Source organism: Hakea prostrata, chromosome 6 (assembly GCF_041222555.1).
Source record: "Hakea prostrata isolate BN-2017 chromosome 6, UWA_Hpros_2, whole genome shotgun sequence".
In the NCBI taxonomy this organism is placed as follows: domain Eukaryota; kingdom Viridiplantae; phylum Streptophyta; class Magnoliopsida; order Proteales; family Proteaceae; genus Hakea; species Hakea prostrata.
This window is the reverse complement of record NC_142605.1, coordinates 3,442,615-3,465,363: the sequence shown is the minus strand read 5'-3', so window position 1 is coordinate 3,465,363 and position 22,749 is coordinate 3,442,615. Positions and strand designations below refer to the sequence as shown.

General features: G+C 39.2%; 1 protein-coding gene across 1 annotated transcript; it reads left to right on the top strand.

Annotated features, from left to right (window-relative positions):
- Positions 1-17,241: 17,241 nt before the first annotated feature.
- Positions 17,242-22,094, top strand: LOC149012119 (uncharacterized). The gene has a single exon (XM_089159985.1). The coding sequence runs from the start codon at positions 17,510-17,512 to the stop codon at positions 18,062-18,064; it is 555 nt and encodes a 184-aa protein (XP_089016111.1). The 5' UTR covers positions 17,242-17,509; the 3' UTR covers positions 18,065-22,094.
- Positions 22,095-22,749: the final 655 nt, after the last annotated feature.

Sequence of the window (22,749 nt, the reverse complement as noted above, 5' to 3'; positions counted from 1 at the left end):
GTTTTCATGTTAGATTCATGTATGATTTACTCTTTATGTTCTACTAGAATGAGATCTTATCATGTCTAGTTTCTCTCTTGAGTTCATAGCTTGTTTTCATTAAAATTATGATTTTTACCAAATTAGAAAGTCATGTTTCCAAATTAGTAAGTATTGTTTTTGACCATTGTTGGTGTCTAATCTATGCTAGTTAGTCTTAGATTACTATTCCTAATGTTCCTTTGAACTTTTGAAGTGTTTTGAATCCCGGAAGATGAGTTTCAGATCAAAATTCTAAATCCTGCTGCGTACTGTTCATCTGGTCGATTGCTTGGTCAATTGGACCAAGCTACCACCCAATCGTACAGTAGCTTTGTTCTTCATCCGATTTGATCCGTTTGACTTCTAATCTTCTAGGCCTTTTTCCTAATGATGTATCTATGCTTGTTTAGGGTTTATTTGCAAACTTTGGAACCATTCTCTTTGATCTTCAAATATTCATAGAAGCTAATTAAGGTAATGACAGTTGTTTCCATAGTAACTTATGATTTCTTTTATTACTTGATCATATGTGAATTTATACATGTATGTTACTTATTCAATTAATCATATCTTTATGTATTCTTCTATATGATGAAATATAGGTTGTGTATGATATGACAGAATTGGGAATGTGATTGATTAGGTATGATTTGGGATGGGGAGAATGTCCTTTTGACATTTCTATCCTTGGACATCAGTGGAATGGTATGGAACCTTTCCAATGGTGCCCTTTGACACTTTCTCGGATTACTGATTGTCATTCCTAGGGCTTGTCTAGCGTTGTTTGGCTAGGATGTCCCTGTTATGTCAGACCCGATTCGGAAGGGTATTGAAACAGAGTAACCCGTGGTAGCTGTCACATCCACCCAGCCGGTATCCTATCTAGCATACCCGGGATGTGATCCACAGCCCGAAGATCAAGGATCGAGTGGCCATGCCTCCCACATACGCGATAACATAATCATGAACAATATAATCAATGTTTAAAGTAAGTAATAAACAGAACAGGTGAATAAGAAAAGATAATCAATCAGAGTGCGGAAATTATCAAGTATCAATTACATATTAAAGTAATCTCAAAAGAGAAAGAGTGATTAGGAACCACTCCTTCACTAACAACGGAAAGTGGTTAATCAAATTTAGTTACAACCAGTATTAAGAATAAATCCATAAGAGTTAATACAACATATCCAAGTGTTTAACAGTAATCCAGGGAAATGGGGCACTAAGCAAGGGTTTCTTCTATTTTTATGATTGTTTCTTCATAAGTGTGGACGAAGTGAACCCAGCACGGCCGCTCCCTCACCATGGTGGGGCTAACCCTTGTACGAACAATAATCCTCCTCGGCACAATAATCATGACTCTCATCGTAGCTATCACCCGAAGGGTAGTATACGGGATCATAGCTCATCTCGTAGAGTGCGCCATCAGAGTCTTCTACACCTGCAGGATAATCTAACAATTTGCACGAAAGGAATGAGTTCAAAAGAACTCAGCAAGGCAAGTCGTTTCATAATACACAATTCATACGATACAAGTCACGATATGATGCAAGATGGTATGAGACAATGATGATATATGATTCTAACTCTATGTATGTTAGTCTCTAAGGTAGACATACTTTAAGCCATAGCACCATACTTCTTTAGGTCGTCTGTCACTCCCCCTCAATCATACATGATATCTTGGGTCTGCCAGGGTAATTGGGTAAGGTCCTCATCAAAACCATGGTTGAGGATTAAGTCACCACTCTCTCACATCACCATTGGTATAAGTATTGGCGCATGTCACGGCGAAGCCTAGCCCAATGCAAGTCATCTACTCAGTCGTATCATGTCAGATCCGGATACTTTCCCTCTGGCACCGACCAACTCGGTTCCGTATCCTTCACACTAGAGTCAGCGTATCCTATGGCTACTACCAACTCGAACTACGGACTCATCAACCCTATTTGTCATCCACAAATGGTAAACGGGAAACTCTCACGTCCTCTCACGGGTTGGTTACCGGTCTTGAGCGCCCGTGAGCCTAGGTCTATCCATTTGCAACCCTACCAATAAATGGCCCCTTTTAGGTATCCGCAATATGGTTTATGTCCTCTCACGGGATGGTTACTGGTCTTGAGCGCCCATCAACCATTCCCTACCATGGGTTGTTCGCTCTCAATACCCTTCCAATTCGGGTCTGATACAACAAGGATAATCCTAACCATACATCTAGACAATCCTATGTATGTCATCCAATAACCCGGGAAAGTGTCGATGGACACCTTCGGAGAATATCCCATAATATTCCCTCCGATGTCCAAGGATAGAAGTGTCAGAAAGACACTTCCCAATCCCAAGTCATACGTAGTCATTCACAAGCTCAATCTCATCATATCATACATAATCAATAATTCATCATATAAACAAAGGCATATCATAACATGATTAATCGTATACATAACCATAAAGAATAATTTAGCATGATATTCCGAATGACATGTAACATACAATTACTGATAAAAATGCATACAATAGTCATGCATGGTTAAGGGGTACACATATGAAGTATATCTACTAAGCTTCCAAAGTATAAGTATGTTTGCATAATCAACGTACTTGAGGTAACGACCGTCCTTACCTTAATCGAGTCGGGAATAGGATTAAGAGTCACCAAGAATAGCCCCAAAAGTCAGTGTTGTACCCTAGACAACATATAATCAACATTAGAAAAGAAAGCAATCGAATTGGAGGTCAAACGAAGCATTTCGGCCACAAACACGGATGCTGTCATATCTTGGTCGACTGGCTGGTCGACTGACAGTCGACCAAGCAGTCGACCCAAGCTTAACAGTAATGGGCAGAATTGAGGATTTGGCCCGAAACTAATCTTCCGGTGCTCCGATCGACATGAAACTTGGAGGGCATGATTATGGCAATATGGGGACACTACACACCAAAAATTATCACAATCCAATGGTCCAATTATGAATACCCAAATCGAAACCCTGTGTTTTATATGCTAAACATCACGTATTGAATTGGAATTGATTGCAATAGTAAGAATTGATGGGGAATCAATTAAGGGAAATCAATTAAGGGGATTATAAGAATTGAATTAGGATCATGACTCAATAGTAATTCAATTTAGCATACATCTACACTTCAATTTGAACTAAAGAATAGGTTGAAATGAAGGGAATCAAAGCAATGCGATGTAAGCAATCTTAATGGGAGTATAACATAGCAAGAGTGGGGTGACAATCATGGAATTGAAAGGGGGAAACTCATGGTTAAGTGTTTGCAAGGTTGTAGCACTTCAACCATGGTCTAAAGATCATAAATTGATAGAATAATGAGTAGATTAGAAGAAGAATAAGATGAATCATACCTTGAGTTGATGATTGAAGTGGAAAACTAATGATTGGAGTCAAGGATCTTCACAAACGCCAAGGAAGGCCCAAGAGAGTGTCACTTTTCGTTCTCTGGAGTGCCAATGATTGGGGTAGACCTTCATTCATGAGTTCCAAAAAGGTAGGGTCAAAATGGTAAGTAATTTTGTGAATTTTTGAAATTCATAACTGCTGGTCGACTGGTTGGTCGACTGGTCAGTCGACCAAGGCTTGACAGCAACTTCAAGAGTGGATTTGGAAGGCCAGACTGATCCGAATTGAGTTGGGTTTTCTCCTACAAGTCAATCAACAAGTCTAGTTTAAAGAAATACTTTTGGATTGAGCACGGGGGTTCAATAGGTGCTTCAACTAATTCAATCTTCTTCGATGCGCAGATTTTCACTAAACACTGACAATGTGCTCAAGTAAGGGGCATCATTGTCAATGTCCATAAGCTCTGGATCAAGCATCGAATCTTCAACTAGGAGGGCCCACAAGTCTCTTCTACCTCCACTTCGGGTCTTTGGACCTACAACAGAACAAAAATCCAGGCCGGGTCAGGGTTAGGATTAGGCCGGATTTTATAGTAGCAATGTGGGTTTTTGGGCGCTCAAGACCAGTGAGTTATATCCATGAGAGGACATGGATCACATTGTGGGGGCCATTCATTGGTAGGGTCACAATTAGTAGACTTGGGCTCATGGGCACTCAAGACTGGTGAGTTATATCCATGAGGGGACATGAGAGCTTTCCGTCTATTATTTGTGGATGACCAATAGGGTTGATGAGTCCATAATCCGAGTTGGTTGTAGCCATAGGATACGATGACTCTAAGGGGGAAGGTACCGGAAAGGATCGCCCTGGGCAAGGAATGGAAGTATCCAACCCTAAGTTGATATAACCAAGTAGATGACTTGTATTTAGCTAGGCTTGACCCTGACATGCGCCAATACTTAGACCAATGGTGATGTGAGAGAGTGGTGACCTAAACCCTAGCCAAGGAATGTCCCGAGGGATACAAGACCCAATTACCATCGGAGAACCCAAGATACCGGAATGGTTGAGGGAGATTGATTTGAGACCTACCCTAGAAGTATGGTGCTAGGACTTAAAACATGTCTACCAATAGAGACCAGCATACATAGAGTTAGATTCATACATACATTGTATGTCTCATATCTTTTTGCATCATGCTATGTTGTGTTATCATGTTTTACTAAGTTGTTATGGATATAACTTGCCTTGCTGAGTTCTTTTGAACTCACTCTTTTTTGTGCAAATATCTTTGTTAGACTATCCTACAAGTACTGACGAGTATGATGCTAGTACTAGGAAGCACAAGCCGATGATGCATACTACTCTCAAGGTGCTAGCGGTTACGAAGATTACGGTGAAGATTCCATGTGTGTTATCATGCTACGTACCAGGATTAGCCCTGTTTTGAAGTGGAAGCAGCCGTGCTTGATTTCTAAAGTTTATGTTTATGAAGATGTTCTTTATAAGACGGAAGAGAACTTAGTTTAGTTGATAGAAGAATTTCCTCTTTCTTTTAGCTTTTGTTTCCCAGATGTAATAGTTTAGTTTTGACTTTTGACCTACTATTCCACTGTAGTTGTGGAGTGATTTTTCGCACACACTACATTCTGATGATTATATTGGTATCATTCTTTCTGCACTCTGATTATATTGTCATTCTCTCTTCTTATCTTAATCTCTTTGTTGATATAATGTTACATTGATTATATCTTGTTCATGATTATATTATTGTATATGTGGGAGGATGATTTTCTTGATACTTGATCTTCGGGGCTATGGATCACACACTCGGGTATACCCGGTACGATACCGGCTGGGTGGATGTGACAGTAAATGTTAATCTCTCTGTCACAGTGTGTCCCAGACACCAACATCCACAAGTCATACTAGCAAATGGGTTGTGCGACCGATGATATACCTGCAGGTGTAAGCCCCAAACTGGAAACCTTCCCATAAGGCCAAAATGGCACATCACTCAAAGACACACATCAAATAAGCATTAGTATACCACGATATCCTAGGTTTATTCAAATTCACCAGACTAAAGGTATCTCGATCTCTCTAGGAGATCACCTTCTTGTCCTTGAAATGTTCACTACTGTAACATATACAATTGGCACTAGCAAACACTTTTAGGGTGCATTTGAATCAAACCTTTCCTTTCGCCCCAGACCATCACTACACTTGGGATTGACTCCTTTCCTGATAATGCCCCTTTAGGTCAAATCAATCATGACCATAGGTAACACCCCAAAGTAGCCACATCAACCCTTAGTTTCATGATGTCGTCGAAAGTCATTAAGAACACTAATGGACCATAAGGTCCAGGACTCACACAATGAAAGGACCAGGGATCCATCCTTTCATTTCCAATGATCGCTAAGCACACATAGTATGATATATGTGCTATAGTAAAGCATTCCATACACAATAGAATGTATGTCCCTCTCAATACCATATAAGTCTTAGTTTAGTCGCAACCTCTTGCGCCTAACCTGAGTTTCTTTATTGTTGCCACCCAAGCACCACATAAAGTACTCGCACCTGGCTTATATAGGCAACATGAATAGCGGGAACATTCAAGTTGATTTTCTTTATAATAGAGAAACTCATCTTGATTCCAAATCAAGGTGACAACATGATTATAAATTGACCTACACAAGATCATTCACAATCCCTCTCATCTCTACTCGCCTCCAAGGCGTCAGAGGCGAATTGTAACAACCCCCGTATTTCTAACCTGGAATCCGTATTGCAGGTCCGAGAACCTGAAGGTCTAGTTGGATTAATTTTGTGGAGTGTCCAGATAAAAGTCCATGATCCATATCCAGAACCCATGGATCTGGATTCTCTTGTTGAAGAATATGCCCCTTTGGGAAGGCAAGTGGTGTTTGGAGATGTTTGGAATGAAGGTAAGACCTCCCCCATGTGTTGTTTTGGGTTAGGTTGTGTTTGGGTTTCAACCCCCTGAGCAAAGCACCCTTGTATAACAATATACTCGGGGTGGTTGCTAGTGGCGGTTGATTAAACCAAGCGACCGCCTTAAGCGACCACCACTTTCTACTTGCCGGAAAATGCCCTATTCTGCCCCCTGTTCATTATAAATAGCATCCCTCGCCCTATTAACGCATTATTATGTTCGGGATTGCTATTTTGGGCGATTAGGCGGCAGTAGAAACGTGCTAGAAGGTGGGCGAAGTGTTGTTAGTGATCTGAAACCTTTTCCCTTCTATTCTTGGTGATTGACCAAGAAGGATTTAGATTTGAATGCTTTGAGCAAGTCGTTGTTGAAGTCAATTTCAGATTTTGAATTGGAAGTTGTTTCGCAAAGTTCAGATGTTGTGCTTTCAGCCATGACAGCAAGATCCACCCTTAGGGATCGAATTGTTGCCTTGCAAGATTCGGATCCAGAATTGAAAGAGAAGATAGAGAAGATTTCTTTAAATTCTGATTTGGACCCTGATTTTAGTATATCTATGGATGGTGTGTTATTGTTTAGAGGAAGACTTTGTGTGCCTGCAGTTGAAGAAGTTAAAAAGGAAATTTTGAAGTAAGCACACCAGTCAATCTTTACCGTACATCCAGGAGGTACAAAGATGTATAAGGATTTGAAAGAACATTTTTGGTGGATTGGATTGAAGTCTGATGTGGAAGATTTTGTAGCTAAATGTGAGACTTGTCAACGTGTTAAAGCCGTTCGACAACCTCCGTCTGGATTATTGCAGCCCTTACCCTTGCCTGGTTGGAAATGGGAGAACATTACTATGGACTTCGTGACTAGTTTGCCCCGAACAAGTAAAGGTAATGACACTGTGTGGGTAATTGTTGATAGATTGACCAAATCAGCCCATTTTATTCCTATGAAGATCACTCACACTATGGATAAGTTAGCTAGGCTTTATGTGGACAATGTTGTTCGTCTGCATGGAGTGCCTGTGAGTATTGTGTCTGATCGTGACCCTAGATTTACTTCAAGATTTTGGAATAGTTTGCAGAAAGCTTTGGGAACCCCAGTTGAATTTGAGTCTTGCTCACCACCCTCGGTCGATGGACGATCGAGCGGACAATTCAGATTTTGGAAGATATGCTTAGATCGTGTGTTGTTGACATGAGTGGTAATTGGGATGAACATTTAGCTTTGGTTGAGTTTGCCTATAACAATAGTTATCAGTCTACAATAGGCATGGCTCCTTTTAAAGCTTTATATGGAAACACTTGTAGAACACCTCTGTATTGGACCGAAACTGGAGAAAGGAAAGTGTTAGGACCATAAATGATTGAAGCTACCGGTGCGATGGTAGATATGATAAGAGAAAGGATTAAGACTGCTCAGTCAAGACAAAAATCTTATGCTGATAGAAGAAGATCAGATTTGGAATTTCAAGTTGGTGAGAACGTTTTTCTAAAGGTATCGCCTATGAAAGGTGTAATGAGGTTTAATGTTAAAGGAAAGCTTAGTCCTCGTTATATTGGACCTTATGAGATTCTAGAAAGAATTGGATCAGTTGCTTATCGTTTGGCTTTGCCTCCGTCACTTGCTGAGACTCATAATGTATTTCATGTTTCAATGCTTCGGAAGTATGTTGAGAACCCGGATCACATACTACAGCAAGAACCGAAGGACTTTGTGCTGATTTATCTTATAAGGAAGAACCGGTTAAAATCTTGGATAGAAAGGACAAGCGGTTAAGGAATCGAACTATCCCTTTGGTGAAGATTCGGTGGAAGAACCATACCCACGAAGAAGCGTCTTGGGAAAAGGAAGAAGATATGAAGGAGAAGTTTCCTCATCTTTTTGGAAGTTTAGGTATACTTTCAATTTTGAGGACGAAATTTCTTTTAAGGAGGGGGGAATGTGAAACCCGGCCCTAACCTTAACCCGGATACTCTTTTGTCTGTAGGTCCGAAGACCCGAAGTAGAAGTGAAAGTCAACTATGGGCCATATTGGTAGATGATATAGTGTTCGACTCCGAACCTATGGAGATTGAAGATGATGCCCCATACTTGAAGTCGGTGTTGGATATAGAGAAGAGAGCGCACCTTGATGAAGAGAAGATTAGTTGATGACCTTAGAGCTTGGTGGGATATGATTTAAAGCCATTTTTCCATGCTAGGTATGTTGTAGAATATGTGTTTAAAGTTTCGTTTGATTCCGAGTAGTGGAAGACCCTCAAATCCCTATATTTGGCTTTGCTGTCAGCCTGGGTCGAGTGCTTGGGTCGACTGCCCAATGCTACCCAGCCAATCGACCCAGAGATGCTGAACTCGAACAAAATCTTCTGTTTTGAGTATCTTGCTATATATACCCCATGACTTCGTGATTTTAGTATCCCTAGCCTCCATAACACTTAGAGAACGAAGGGAAACCATCTCCAAGCCTCCAAGAGTGAAGAAGAAGACCTAATCTTGCAATCTTGCAAACTCTCTCTCTTGTTCTTCAATTAAAGGTTAGTAATCTATCTTTTATGTTAATGATTTATTCTTTCCATGATCACTCTCATCTCTGAATTGAGATTATGATGAAGATGCTGCAACCTTGTAGTCATATCTTTACAATCTCTTTTCATTCTCTTGTACTATGATCATCTCATTCATTCTTGACATGATTCTTATGATTTCTTCTTAAACTATGATAATATTTATATTTTTAATTCTTTCTAGCATTATAGATGCTTCTCTATGATTATTCATACCTCTAATCTACTGTGTTCTTGTACTAGAATGAGATCTAATCATCTCTAGTTCATCTCTTTCATTCATAGCATGTTTCCAATGAAAACTATGATTTTTACCAAAATAGAAACTATGGTTCTAAATTAGGAAGTAATGTTTTAATGGTGGTTTGATGTCTAAATTATGCTTTCTAGGCTTAGACTACTATGTTAGACAATCCCTCCAAGTTTCGTCGCATTCCGGTTTGTGTAGCATAGGTTTCGGATCAAGATTCTATTTTTACTTTCGGATTTGCTCTTGGGCAGACTGCCTGGGTCGACTGGCCAATGCTACCCAACCAATCAACCCGCAACAGCAGAATCTGTTTTCTTCGTCCGATTTGATTCGAATCATGCTTATTATTTTAGGACTACTTCCTAATGATTGTGTGATGCTATTCTAGGGATTATTTGCTAACTTTGGATTCATCCTCCTGTCCGTCCGGGATACTTTCGAATCTATTTAAGGTAAGGAAAGTTGTTACCATATTAACATAGATTTGCATAGATTTAGTTTCTAATTTGGGAACTACTTAGATTTGCTACTGTTATGTTAGTTTCTATTATGATATGAATGCTGCAAATACATTAGGATCTTATTTCCTTATTTACTTTATGTACTTGATTATGTATGAATACTTACTCATGTATGTTTCCTTATTTAATTAATCTTGTCTTATTATACTCTTTCATATGATGTGATATTTGTCGTGGATGATATGACTGAATTATGATCGTGATTGCTTAGGTATGATTTGGGATTGGGGAATGTCCTTTTGACATTTCTGTCCTTGGACCTCATTTGGAGTAGTATGGGATATTTCCAATGTTGCCCTTTGACGCTTTCTCGGATTATTGGTTGTCATACCTAGGACTTGTCTAGCAGTGTTTGGCTAGGTTATACCCCTGTTATATCAGACCCGAATCGAAAGGGTATTGAAACCGAACGACCCGTGGTAGCAATGGAGATTTATGGGCGCTCAAGACCGGTAACCAATCCGTGAGGGGACATGAATCACATTGTGGGGGCCATTTATGGGTAGAGTTGCATATGGATAGACTTGGGCTCATGGGCGTTCAAGACCGGTAACCAACCCGTGAGAAGACATGAGAGCTTCCCATTTACTATATGTGGATGACCTATAGGGTTGATGAGTCCGTAGTCTGGGACTATGCTGACTCTAGTGTAAAGGATACCGAAAAGGATCGCCAAGGGTGAGGAATGGACGTATCTAGATCTGAGTTGATGTAACTAAGTAGAAGACTTGCATTTGGCTAGGCTTTACCCTGACATGCGCCAATACTTAGACCAAACGGTGATGTGAGAGAGAGGTGACTTAACCCCTAACCAAGGAATGTCCAGGAAGGATGCAAGACCCAACTACCACCGGCAGACCCAAGATGCCAAGATGGCTGAGGGGGAGTGATTGACCTACCCAAAGAAGCATGGTGCTATGACTTAAAGCATGTCTGCCTATAGAGACCAGTATACATAGAGTTAGACTCATACATACATTGTTGCCTCATATCATATCATCTTATGCTTTGTTTGTGATACTATGTTATTTATGCTATTATGGAATAACTTGCCTTGCTGAGTTTCTTTGAAACTCACTCCTTTTTGTACAATATCTTTTGTTAGACTATTCTATAGGTTTTGATGGCTATGAAGCGCAATATGAGGAAGCGCAAGATGAAGAAGCGTACCATACGCAAAGTGCTGGCGACTACAAAGATTACTTTGAGGATCCCTCGAGTGGTCTCTCTTGTTACCAGGATTAGCCCTACTGTGGAGTGGGAGCGTTTGAGCGTAATCGATGAAGTCTATGTCTATGAGGACATCCTTTATAAAGTAGAAAATACTCTAGTTTAGTTAGATTATATCTTTCTTTCTTGTCTTTAGAAATGGTTGTAATCCCATTTGATTATCGAACTACATTCCTTGTACTCGTGGAGTGAGATTCCGCCTCACTCTACTTTTGATTTATATATCTATTGGCATCTTTTCCGCACTTTGATGAATATCTCGTTACTTTACCTTAATTCATTTGAATAATATTGTTAACATTGATTTAGTCTTGTTCTTGATTATATTGTTGTGAATGTGGGAGGTTGATTTCTCTAACTACTGGATCTTGTGGAGTGTGGATCACACACTCGGGTATGCCAGATAGGGTACCGGCTGGGTGGATGTGACACTTACCCCTTTGCCCAGGAACCATATAGAGGTAACCAGTCTTTGCCGGATCAGAGTGACTAGACCTAACCTGTCACGCCCTCCCAGCCGGTACCCTATCTGGCATACCCGAGAGTGTGATCCACAGCCCGAAGATCAAGTATCGAGTGATCAACCTCCCACATAAACAATAACATAATCATGAACAATCAAAACAAGAGTGCGGAAGATAAATCATAGATCCAAATAAGAAAGAATGAATCATAAATGAATCAGAATAATAGATATAATCAGAGTATCAAACAGATAAGTAAAGTGAGGCAAAAATTCCACTTTACATCCAGCGGAAAAGTAGCTCTAAAGAATAAACTAGACAAAATCTAATCCCAGTAGCAAGTACATTGGGTAACTAAATTGTTCTCCACTTTATAGACAACATCCTTGTAAGTGTAAATCTCATAAATGGCACAAGGACGCTTCCACTCAATGGTCGGACTAAGCATCGTACGGAGCATAACCACTCGCGGGATCTTCAGAGTAATTGTGGTAACCGCAATCACCTTCCTGGAGATATGTCTCTTCGCCTTGCGCTTCTTCACAGGGACCGTCATAGTACTCGGTACTGCAGGATAGTCTAACAACATTGTACAATAAAGGAATGAGTTTCAAAGAAACTTAGTAAGGCAGTTAAAAATCCATAATAACATAAATGACAGGATTCCAGAACAAACATAAATGCAATATGATATGAGACAAACCATGAATGAATGAATCTAACTCTATGTATGCTGGTCTCTATTGGCAGACATGCTTTAAGTCATAGCACCGTACTTCTTTAGGAAAGTCCACTCACATCCTCAACCATTTAAGATATCTTGGATTCTCTCACGGATCATTTCACCGGTCTTGAGCAGCCGATTGGTAATGGGTCCTTCATCCCTCGGGACAAACCTTGGCAGGGGGTTAAGTCAACACACTCTCTCACAACCATTTGGTATAAGTCTTGGCGCATGTCGGGGTAAAACCTAGCCAAATGCAAGTCTTCTACTTAGTTACATCAAGTCGAGATCCAGATACTTCCATTCCTCGTCCCCGACGATCCTTTCCGGTATCCTTCACACTAGAGTCGGCGTATCCTATGGCACCGACCAACTCGGACTACGGACTCATCAACCCTATTGGTTATCCACATATGGTAAACGGGAAGCTCTCACGTCCTCTCACGGGTTGGTTACCGGTCTTAAGCGCCCGTGAGCCCAAGTCTAACCATATGCAACCCTACCAATAAATGGCCCCCACAATGTGATTCCTGTCCTCTCACGGGTTGGTTACCGGTCTTGAGCGCCCATGAATCCCCATTGCTACCACGGGTCGTTCGGTCTCAATACCCCTCTGATTAGGGTCTGACATAACAGGACATCCTAGCCAAACACTACTAGACAAATCCTAGATATGTCATCCAACAGTTTAGGAAGGTGTCCAGAGGGCATCTCCGGAAACATCCCATAATATTCCCGTAGTAGTCCAAGGACAGAAGTGTCAAAAGGACACCTCTCCTTTCCAAACCATACTTAAGCATACACATGCATCAATTCATATCATCACATATATGGTAACTTCATATATGGAAAGAAATCAATAATTACAATCAACTTGTATATAATTGGTAAGTAAATCATACATGAATCAATTAATGATAAACAAGTAATGCTACTGTAATCAAGGTTATGCAACAGTAGTATATCATTGTAAGATTCTAATTAAGGAAACAAATCAATGATATTCAAATATAGAAACTAGATTCATGCTATCTATGTAATTAAGGAAATAACCATCCTTACCTTTTATAACTCGCAAAGGAATCCTAAGAAATCAAGTAAGATCTTGGCAAACTTGAGAAGAAGGTCCTAAACAAGTATATACAACATATTAGGAAAGATCCCTAACAGAAAAGATACCAAAACATCCAACATAGACCAATTCTGGAGTTGCTGTACTCATTGGTCGAGTGGATTGGTCGAGTGGTCCAGTCGACCAATCAGTAGCCTAAAAAAAACAGAGTTTTAAGATATGAAATCCGAATTTGGTGGTTCAAAAGGGTACTAATCAAGGGGTAGACTACATCAGTAGTATTCTAACATATAGGGGACCTCAAAACACTAATCCAATCAAGATATCAAGATCCAAATTAGGAAACAAAAAGTTACCATAATTAAATCAATCATGGATCTTGATGAATTTGAAATAGAAAACAAAGACAAGAACAATAGGAGGATGGATCATTGCTTTCGGTAATGGTATCATGAAAACATACATAGATCTTCATGGAATAAGGCTTAGAAGCATAAATCTAAATAAGGAAATAAAACCTACCATATATGTAACTACCATGCATCATGAAGAACACATAGTATGGTAGAAGAGAACAACTAGAAATCTATAGATTATGGATCATGGAAAGAAAACACAGTAATTAACTACTAACATGATCAACAAAGAAGATCCAAAGAGATCAGAATTCAGATTAGAAGTTTAATCAAAGATTAGATCATGGTTTGATCATGATTCCTTCAAAAGCTTGCAATGATCATGGTTAAGATCATTGTTCTAGCCTCAAATCCTTAGGATGATCATGAGAACATGTTCAGAGATGTTTGCAACAGAGAATGCAGCATCTCTTCTACTATCTCAACTCAAAAAGGAAAGAAAAACAAAGATGGAGGAGAAGAAGAGAGAGTAGACATACCTTTTGATGCAAAAAGAAGAGTTTCGACGAAGATCCGTCAAGAAAACACCAAGGATGCAAGAGAGATGACTTGCAGAGGTCTTTGGTTCGTTCCAGAGGGTTTGGAGGCAGCAAATACGAAGTGGACTCGAGATTGGACTTAAATAGAGCAAGAACAACCTAATTGCCAAAGACAACACTCATTGGTCGAGTGGATTGGTCGACCGGCCCAGTCGACCAATGCTGACAGCAAGACCAAAACAGGGAATTGAAGGTCCAGATCAAATCCAATCCTAAAGGGGTTTTGCACACAAGTCAAGTGACTTACCTAATAGGTAGAAATGCCTTCAAACCAAGATAGAGAGCACTCCAAGTCCATCAACTAATCAGATCTTCATCAGGATTCAGTTTCCATAAATAGAACCTCATCATCAACTTTCATGGATTCAAAGCCAGACACCAAGTCCTCTACTGGGATGGCCCAAAGCTGACTTCTTACTTTACTTCGGGTCATCGGACCTACAAATAACAAGGTTTCCGGGTCAAGGTTAGGGCTGGGTTTTACATAACCAGAGGAGGGCTGGTGTATATCTTAAAGCATGTCAGCTGTTAGAGACTTGCATAATTAGATCTTAGTAGCATTCATATTTCTACATACCATCCATATCATTTCATATGTGCATTCGTGGATTGTATTGACATATATATGAGAATTGTCTGTTCCTTACTGAGTTCGTCAAAACTCATTCCTTTCATTGTATATATTATATGAGTTGTACAGATAGTAGCACAACGTCGGAAGTTGGAGATGATTCGTATAAAAGAGCCTTCTCGTATGAAGTTGATGTGGCACAGACAGTGGTTCATGAACTTGCAAGCATGAAGCCTCCTGAAGATGCTTGGTGTGAGCTTTTAGCACCCATTGATGGCCGACGGAGATAGAGTGCCAGGATATTGATGATCGTATGGAGAAAGATTGGAGGACCCCTTTACTTGCTAATTTAGAAAAAACCAGTTTTTAGATTTAGAAAAGAAAACCAGAAAGATGATTATTTATTTTATTTATTTTGCTTCCGCTGAACTCGATATTACATTTGATTCTTGATTCTTTCCTTTGATTCTTTCTTGGATATTTATTGTAGTATTTGGACTCCTGTAACCTTTTTATTAATTATTTCACTTATTCTTGCTCTTGATTGTCTATACTTGTGTTTATTATTATTGATGGGTAAGACCGTGGATCCTGTGATGGTTCACTCCCACGGGTTGTCGGGCGGATAACCGAGACCGGCGGGTGGGGTGTGACACGAATACTCGTGTTAGTAAGCCATTTTTTTGCCTATTAATATATCTTGTTTTTTGCTAAAAGAAAACAGTCACATAGAAAGTGAAAAATAAATGATGGAATGGACTCATATTCCAGATTTTGCCCCATCCTGGGGGGGGGGGGGGTAGGGTCAGGGCTGTCAATCGGTCCATGTTTGACCCCCATCGAGGGTTCGATTCCTGTGATTCTTTGCTGAATGAAAGGTCTTTCGATTATCTTCGTTTGGGTATATTTACCTCGTCTATTAAACTCTCCATCATAGGTCTACATATGTGCCAAAATCGTCGTTTATCATTGTCGTGGTTGACTTTCTCTCTCCTCGTAAACCCTAGGAGAGAGGTCGAGTCACAAGGTTCATCCACTTGCATTGGGTCCACTTTAGAATATTTGGATTAGACTCGAATGATCCACAGTTGTCGCCAACTAGAGGCTCGTGTTCGCGGTTATGAAATCATGGGTTAAAGGGTTAAAAATCAGGGGGATTTCGCAATATTAATAAAGAATAAAATCAAATGCTAAGGATCTCAGAGGGGTCTCAAAACCATAATTAGAGTGCAGAAGTGATGTCAAATAATCAGAGTGCGGAAGTAATATCAAATCTAACATCTACAACTGAAAAGATTAAAGAAAGATCAAATTATAGTAAGTGTTACATTAGGTATGTATCCTTTAGCAAAATATAGTTCTTAAATTCAAAAATCTCTGTATCGCGAATGGAATAGATTACTTCATGAGTTAAGCTAATTCTGGTACGTGTAATTAAGACATGGACAATTTTCACCGTGAACGTCATAGTTGCCAAAACCTTGTACACCATACAGATAGATCACTGATGTCTGATAACTCTACATTGTCCATGAAGGGTGAGCTAAAAAAAACTCAGCGAGTAGTTCACAAACAAATAACCAATCAAGAATGCAACTATACTCTAATAGATGCTAGTGTTTAATGGCAGACACGCATTAAGATGGAACACCAGCCTCCTTTGGGAATGTATCATCATTCTGATCTCTCACCGGGTGGTTACCGGTTTTGAAATCCTGGGTAACGGGTCAAGGCATCTCTCTCGAACTATCACCATTGTTGAGATTTAAGTCACCGCTCTTTCACTATCATATGAGTATTGTCGCATGTTAGGGTTATACCTAGCCTAGTGCAAGTCAACTACTTAGTTACATGATACTAGGTTCAAAGACCTCCCCTTATGCTTCTTGCCTTCTTGGTTCAGTATCTTTTACTATCTAGAGTCAACGTCTCCTTCTCGGGCTACGCCTTCTGTTAATCCTATTGATTGTCCACATATAATGGGTGGGAAGTTCTTGTGTCCATTCATGGTTCTCGCATTATTAGGCGTTCACGAGCCCAAACCTATTATATGCAACATTACCAATGAATGATCCCCACGATAATATTGTGTCCCCTCATGGTTCTCGCATTCTTGGGCGCCCACCAACCAAATTCCAATGCCACGAATCACTCGACATCAATAGTCCGCTGATAGGGTGATGATATGATGGGGTTTCTAACCAAACTCAACTAGACTTCCTAGTTATGTCATCCAGTGATTATAAAAAGAACCAAGGGCCATCATAGGATTGTGTCTCATACTACTTCCACTGATGTCATAAGACAGAAACACTCAAGTGGTATTCTCCAATTTACAATCATAACCTACATTCACAATATAAGATGTTTTTAATCACATTCTCAAATCACAAGTCATTCTAAGTCCAGTGAGTCATATATTAATTATAAATTATTTATATTTTTGAATTTTTAAAGTTATAATAATTATATCTTAACCTTAAAACAATGGTACGTAATTATACATTCAAGTTCCATAAGAACAAAATACAACTATGATTATTTTTTTCTCTACCCATTTCAAATTCTTCAAACTGACGCCACCTTAACGCAGACCGGCGATGTATCATTTTCCCTTTGTTTTTAGGTAGAAATAGAAATCTTAAACAACCAGTGTAAGGTAAAGTCTACTAATCGTCTGGTTTGAGGTTTTGGTCGGAGTAAAAGTTACAATCTTTTTCTTGTATTTGCCAGAGGAATAAAACTTACAGTCACCGCCCCTGAACTTTGTTTTCAACTCCATAGTCCGGCCTCCTCCGAGCAGATCTAGTATGGAAGTAGAACCCTCACCTCGCCTCAAGTTCGGCACAAGCATCCACATAACAGCCATCGATGGTATCGTCAACGTTAATTCGCTCTTCACCCTCGCAGTCTTCATCGGCCTAACCTGGAACCCGACAGATCCATCCAACACCCTCGTCGACAGCCCCAACTGTGTCGCAGGCCCTCACGTTGCAGAAGACCTGGTTTCCTTTCATGTCTACTCCTTTAGTTCTTTTCTTTTCTCGAGCATGATCGCTTTGGGTCTCAAGCAAGCCATCAGGATCGCAAGGACCAATGGAGGCCCTATCATACTTCATGATGCCTTGATGATGGCTAAGATTAACAGAACGGTACTCAGGGTTGGGATCCTTGTTTCAGCTGTTGGGTCCGTTTCTGGGTGTCTGTTCTTGATGCTTGCCTTGGTCAATGTGGTTCAGATCAAGCTTGGAACTCTATCTTGTGGGAGCGCTGCCAGTTATGGAGCTATTGTGCCTCTTGTTATCTTGGTTCCTGCTGGGCTTCTCATCTATATTGGCATCATATTGTATGCCTTGACTCGTTAGGTTTTTGTTTCTCTCACTTTTTCTAGTCTCCAAATTCGCGTTATTATACAATGGTTTAACCCCTTTGTTAGGTTATGCATTGTACTTGCTTGTATATCTATTGAACATCAAGATAGAGTTTGTTGTGTTTGTGTGTATATATCTATGAGAGGAAAGGAGTTTTTTCCTGGTGCTTGTATGATTCAAAATTCGTAACGAGAATGAGCTAAATATCCGTTTAAGCTTGCACAGTGAAGGATTTCTGACCCACTATATTTTATTCTTCAATTTTTTCTTCATTTCTATCTCTCTGGTAGCAACTTTTAATCTCCTTCTGGCTTAGCTCACTTTTGAGCTTTATAATGATAGAGGGAGGGATTTTCTAAATAGAGAGAAAACAGATTTTGTTATGCATCTATGCATTAATATTTTAGCCAGATGTGATTTTATGGCCCTAAACCCTTTTAAACTTGAGTTATGATGTGTTTATTGTAGGAATTCTTGAATTATGTTGATCCATGAAAGTTATGGTTGATAGTTGATGTTCTTGAAAACACTGTAGCTGTTATTGTCATTGTTCAGGCATTCTGAGGTAGATGAATTAGGTTATCAACTTTTCATCGCCCCAACTTCTCCCTTTTTTGTTGCTTTAGCCATAACTAGTCAACTTCTTTGGTTATGCTTGATTCAATGTTATGTTGGACCAACTGTTGTGTCATTGTCATTGTTGGGGCATTATGAAGTTAATGGATCAGGTTTCATCCTCCAACTTGTCCTTTTTTGTTGCTTTAGCCGTATGCTAGCTGATTTGATGTTCTGGAACCATTATGCCGTCATTGTTAGGGCATTTTGACGTGGAAGAATTAGGTTTTCATCCTTCAAGTTCTCCCTTTTGTTGTTCCAGATTAGGTTTAATTCGTTACTTTTCTTGGGTTATGCTTGATGATTTAATGTTCTTTGGAACAATTGTTGTTGTCATTGACATGATAGAGCAGTCAGAAGTAGATGAATCAGATTTCACCCTACAACAGCTTTTTGTTGCTAGCCATGATCTGTCACTTTCATTTCTCTGTTATGCTCTGCTGTATACTATACAAACATCAAGGGAGAGTTTTGTTATATATGAGAGGTAAAAAAAGAAATTATTCTCATGAACGTTTCATATTTGTAATTAGATAGATGAGTTTCATGTTATTGAGGTATCTCATTAAGAATTACAACAATAGCAACAATGACAGCAACAAGCTATATCCCACCAAAATGAGGTTTGCTACATGGATCCTTGCCTTCCGATCAGCTCTATTTGAGGCAATACTAGATTCCAGGTCTCATAATGAAAAATGATGGTTTATTGTTTCTCATCTTTGTGATGTAACCTCAAGTGAATTAGGGCTAGTTCTTCCAAGACCTTTAGATGATCAGCAGTGAATAGACTAAGTTAACTGGTCATGTTACTATTTGGGCTAAAACAGTATTTTGAACTGAAATTGAACTCCTTAAATTAAACCTTTTTTCTGATTTCCAAAACTGATCTGAACTCCCAGCTAGATTCTCTGTTTCTGACGCCTTTTTATTTTTTAATTTTATTTTAATATATAACAACAGGTTGTTGATCTGAACTTATCAGATCTGGGACTTAGGATTTGGGTTAAAAGGGGACTCCATTTTTTTTTTTGGAGGGTTTCAAGGGTTCTCAGCAAGAACTGGTTTAGGCCTCTATTAAGGTTAAAGCAGAATCAAAATTCAGGCTTGAATACTGTACTAGAGTCCCTGTTTTTGGATACTTTAAATACCCAAATGCTGGACTGTTTCCCCTTTGATTGCTAAAATTAGGTCTAGGTCATAAGGCCGTAGGGTTTTGTTAGATTTTCTTAGAGTTCTTGGGTGGGCCATAAAGGGGTCTTGTTCTAGGGTTACAAAGTTAAGGTTAGGGTGTTAGGATTCTAGATGGGAAAATTAGGTAGTTATGGAAGTAGGATTCCGAAGATCTAGGGCTTAGGAATTCTGTTTCAGGATTAGGATTTGAGGTCTAGGGTTTGGGGATTTGGGACTAGGGTTTTATAGTTTTAAGAGTTATGTTCTAAGGATCTAAGGATAGGGTTTCACAGCTATGGAGTTAGGGTTTGGGAATCTAGGCCTGCAATGAATTAGGGTTCAGGAAGAGGTTTGGGAATTTAGGGCAAGAAACTTAGGATTTAGGATAGGGTTTCAGAATTTGGAGCAGCAAAGGATTTATAGGGTTTAGGAGAAGGTTTGTAAAAACAACAATTAAAATATGGAAGGTAAATGAATCAGTGCTGATTTGTTACTTACCTGTAATACAAGTTCAGTGATGGTTGAGATGGTGATGAAGTAGTGAAGACAGGGTACAGGCACGGCCAGAGGAGAGTCCTTCAAGTAAAATCCTAAGTTGCTTACTTGATCACATGGAGGTCCCTTCCACTGATGAAAAGCTCTTTTAACTTTTTGCTGATAGGCAGCAACACTTTGTTTATTAATTGCATTCTTGATTCTGTCCCGGGTTCCTTTACGACTTACAAGCATAGCCTTCAATTTATAACCTTGAAATTGACTCTCCTAGTCATATCCTCAACATTTTAATCTAAAATTCAAAACGGACTGTCAAAAATAAATTAAAATGGCTCCTTATGGTATCCTAGCTGACTCAAAAATTGCTCATGAAATTGTAACTATAATTCTGCACAGCTGGCATTGAGGGATTGCTTTAATCACCAAACTACCCCTGATAGATCGAGTAGGGCTCCTTGTGCTGCTGGGAAGCAACCTAGGCTGAGTTATGACTCTTAAAACTAAAATAAGAAATGAAAGACTGTTCCTGCCTTTTAACTTAAGTCGGGCTGAATTTACATAAAACCTATTTTCGTACTTAGCCTAAACACCGAACTTGTGGCCATAGAATAGGCCTGTGACCACATAAACCTGCTTAACAAAGGCCCGACAACAATATGTATCAACCCTAAGTTGATTTTCAAAGAGAAATTGACCAATTTGGTGCCAGACCTGCATCACTCTGTTTATGGATACATGAAAGTTTTGCCTAATTATTTTGTGTTATATGGAACCTTTTTCTCTGTTCAAATCTTGTTTGGAATGCTAAAGGATGCAAATTAAGGATGGAGTTGGAGGTGGAGGGTGATGGGATCTGAGTAGTTGATTATTATGCTGCCATACAAATTAGTTAATCTGTTCTCAAGTGTATCTGCTTAGTTTTTAAAGCCATTTATAAATGATGGAGCTGAAGGTAGTCAGCGTCTTATGGTCTAGATTTAGACTGTTGGAGTCCAATTATAAATGATAAACGACCTTAGACGGAAAATGGAAGAAAATTTTCTTTTTTCAAAAGCAAAATGATACGGTTACCACATCATCTGAAACAGCAGGTGTCCTCAGATGAAAATCTCCGATGTTGGAAGATTTTTTTGGTAAGAAAATGTTGGAATACTAACAGCTTAAGGTTTATTTATTTAATGATTTATTGTTGTTGATTTGAACTGAACTGTATTGAACTTTGTATCAGCGTATGTATGTGTGTGAGTTCATACACATAAAGTGCCATCCTTCAAGTTATATTTTGAAAGATTAATTGATTGTATCTGCGTATGTATGTGTGTACAATCTGCAGGCTACTAGACAATGTTTTAAATTTGCAGCAAAATAAAGAGCCACCCCTCAAGTTTATTGTCCTCCCTACCAAAGCTATCATTAGTAATTAAGATTGCAGGTGACTGTGAATCGAGCTGAAGGTAGGAAGATATTGGTGGCAAATTTTGGATGTTGGCAGCAGCAGTTGATGGTTTTGAACAGGTTGGATATGAAACAGTGGTCTGCTACTGGAAAATGGATGTTGGTTGGAGGAGTTCCCCGTAAATTTGCTGTAACAGAGTAGTTGAATTGGGTTATTTTATTATTTTTTGTTGTATTTTGAAAGATTAATTGATTCGTAACATCCAGATAAAATATACAGTTGTTTACCCAAAAAAGAAGAAGAGCAAATTGCACTGGCACCTCCAAAATGGAGGCCTTAAAAGCACTGACACCCCACTTTATGTTTAAAAAGTACATAGACCCCAAAATTGAAATTTTATTTGATATTATTAGTCCAATTTGTCGCTAAAAACCTTTCAGAAATTGTTTATTATAGGGATATTTTTGAAAATAAACAGTTTTAACTATTTTCAGTGATAAATTGAACAAATATATCCAATAAAAATTTAATTTTGGGGTTTTTATGTTTTATAAACATAAAGTGAGGGTGTCAATGTTTTAAGGCCTCCATTTTAGAGGTGTCAGTGCAATTTGCTCAAAAAAGAAAATAAAAAATATACACTGATGCGAGGAGGTAAAAAAAAATGTTAGAATGCAAGTTGGGATTGGCCTGGGAGGAGTTCTCTATGGAGTCCCAGTGTTCCTCCTGCCCATATGTTTTTGTTGAAGGAACAACACATACTCATGGAAAGCAGCAGTCTTCGGAAAAATGAAATTTCTGTCTGCATCATAGGAACAGCTTCTTACTTATTCCTTGTTGGTTGACCATTCAAGAGAAGTTTCCACAGGAAATTCATGAAATGTTGGATGGATTGAATACCAGATTTTCCTCCATACTTAGTAGTCCAGATGATCCTCTCAGCTGGGACATCTTGCTGTTTTTATGCCGAGGATGCAAGTCTTTGATCTGGAAGTTATAA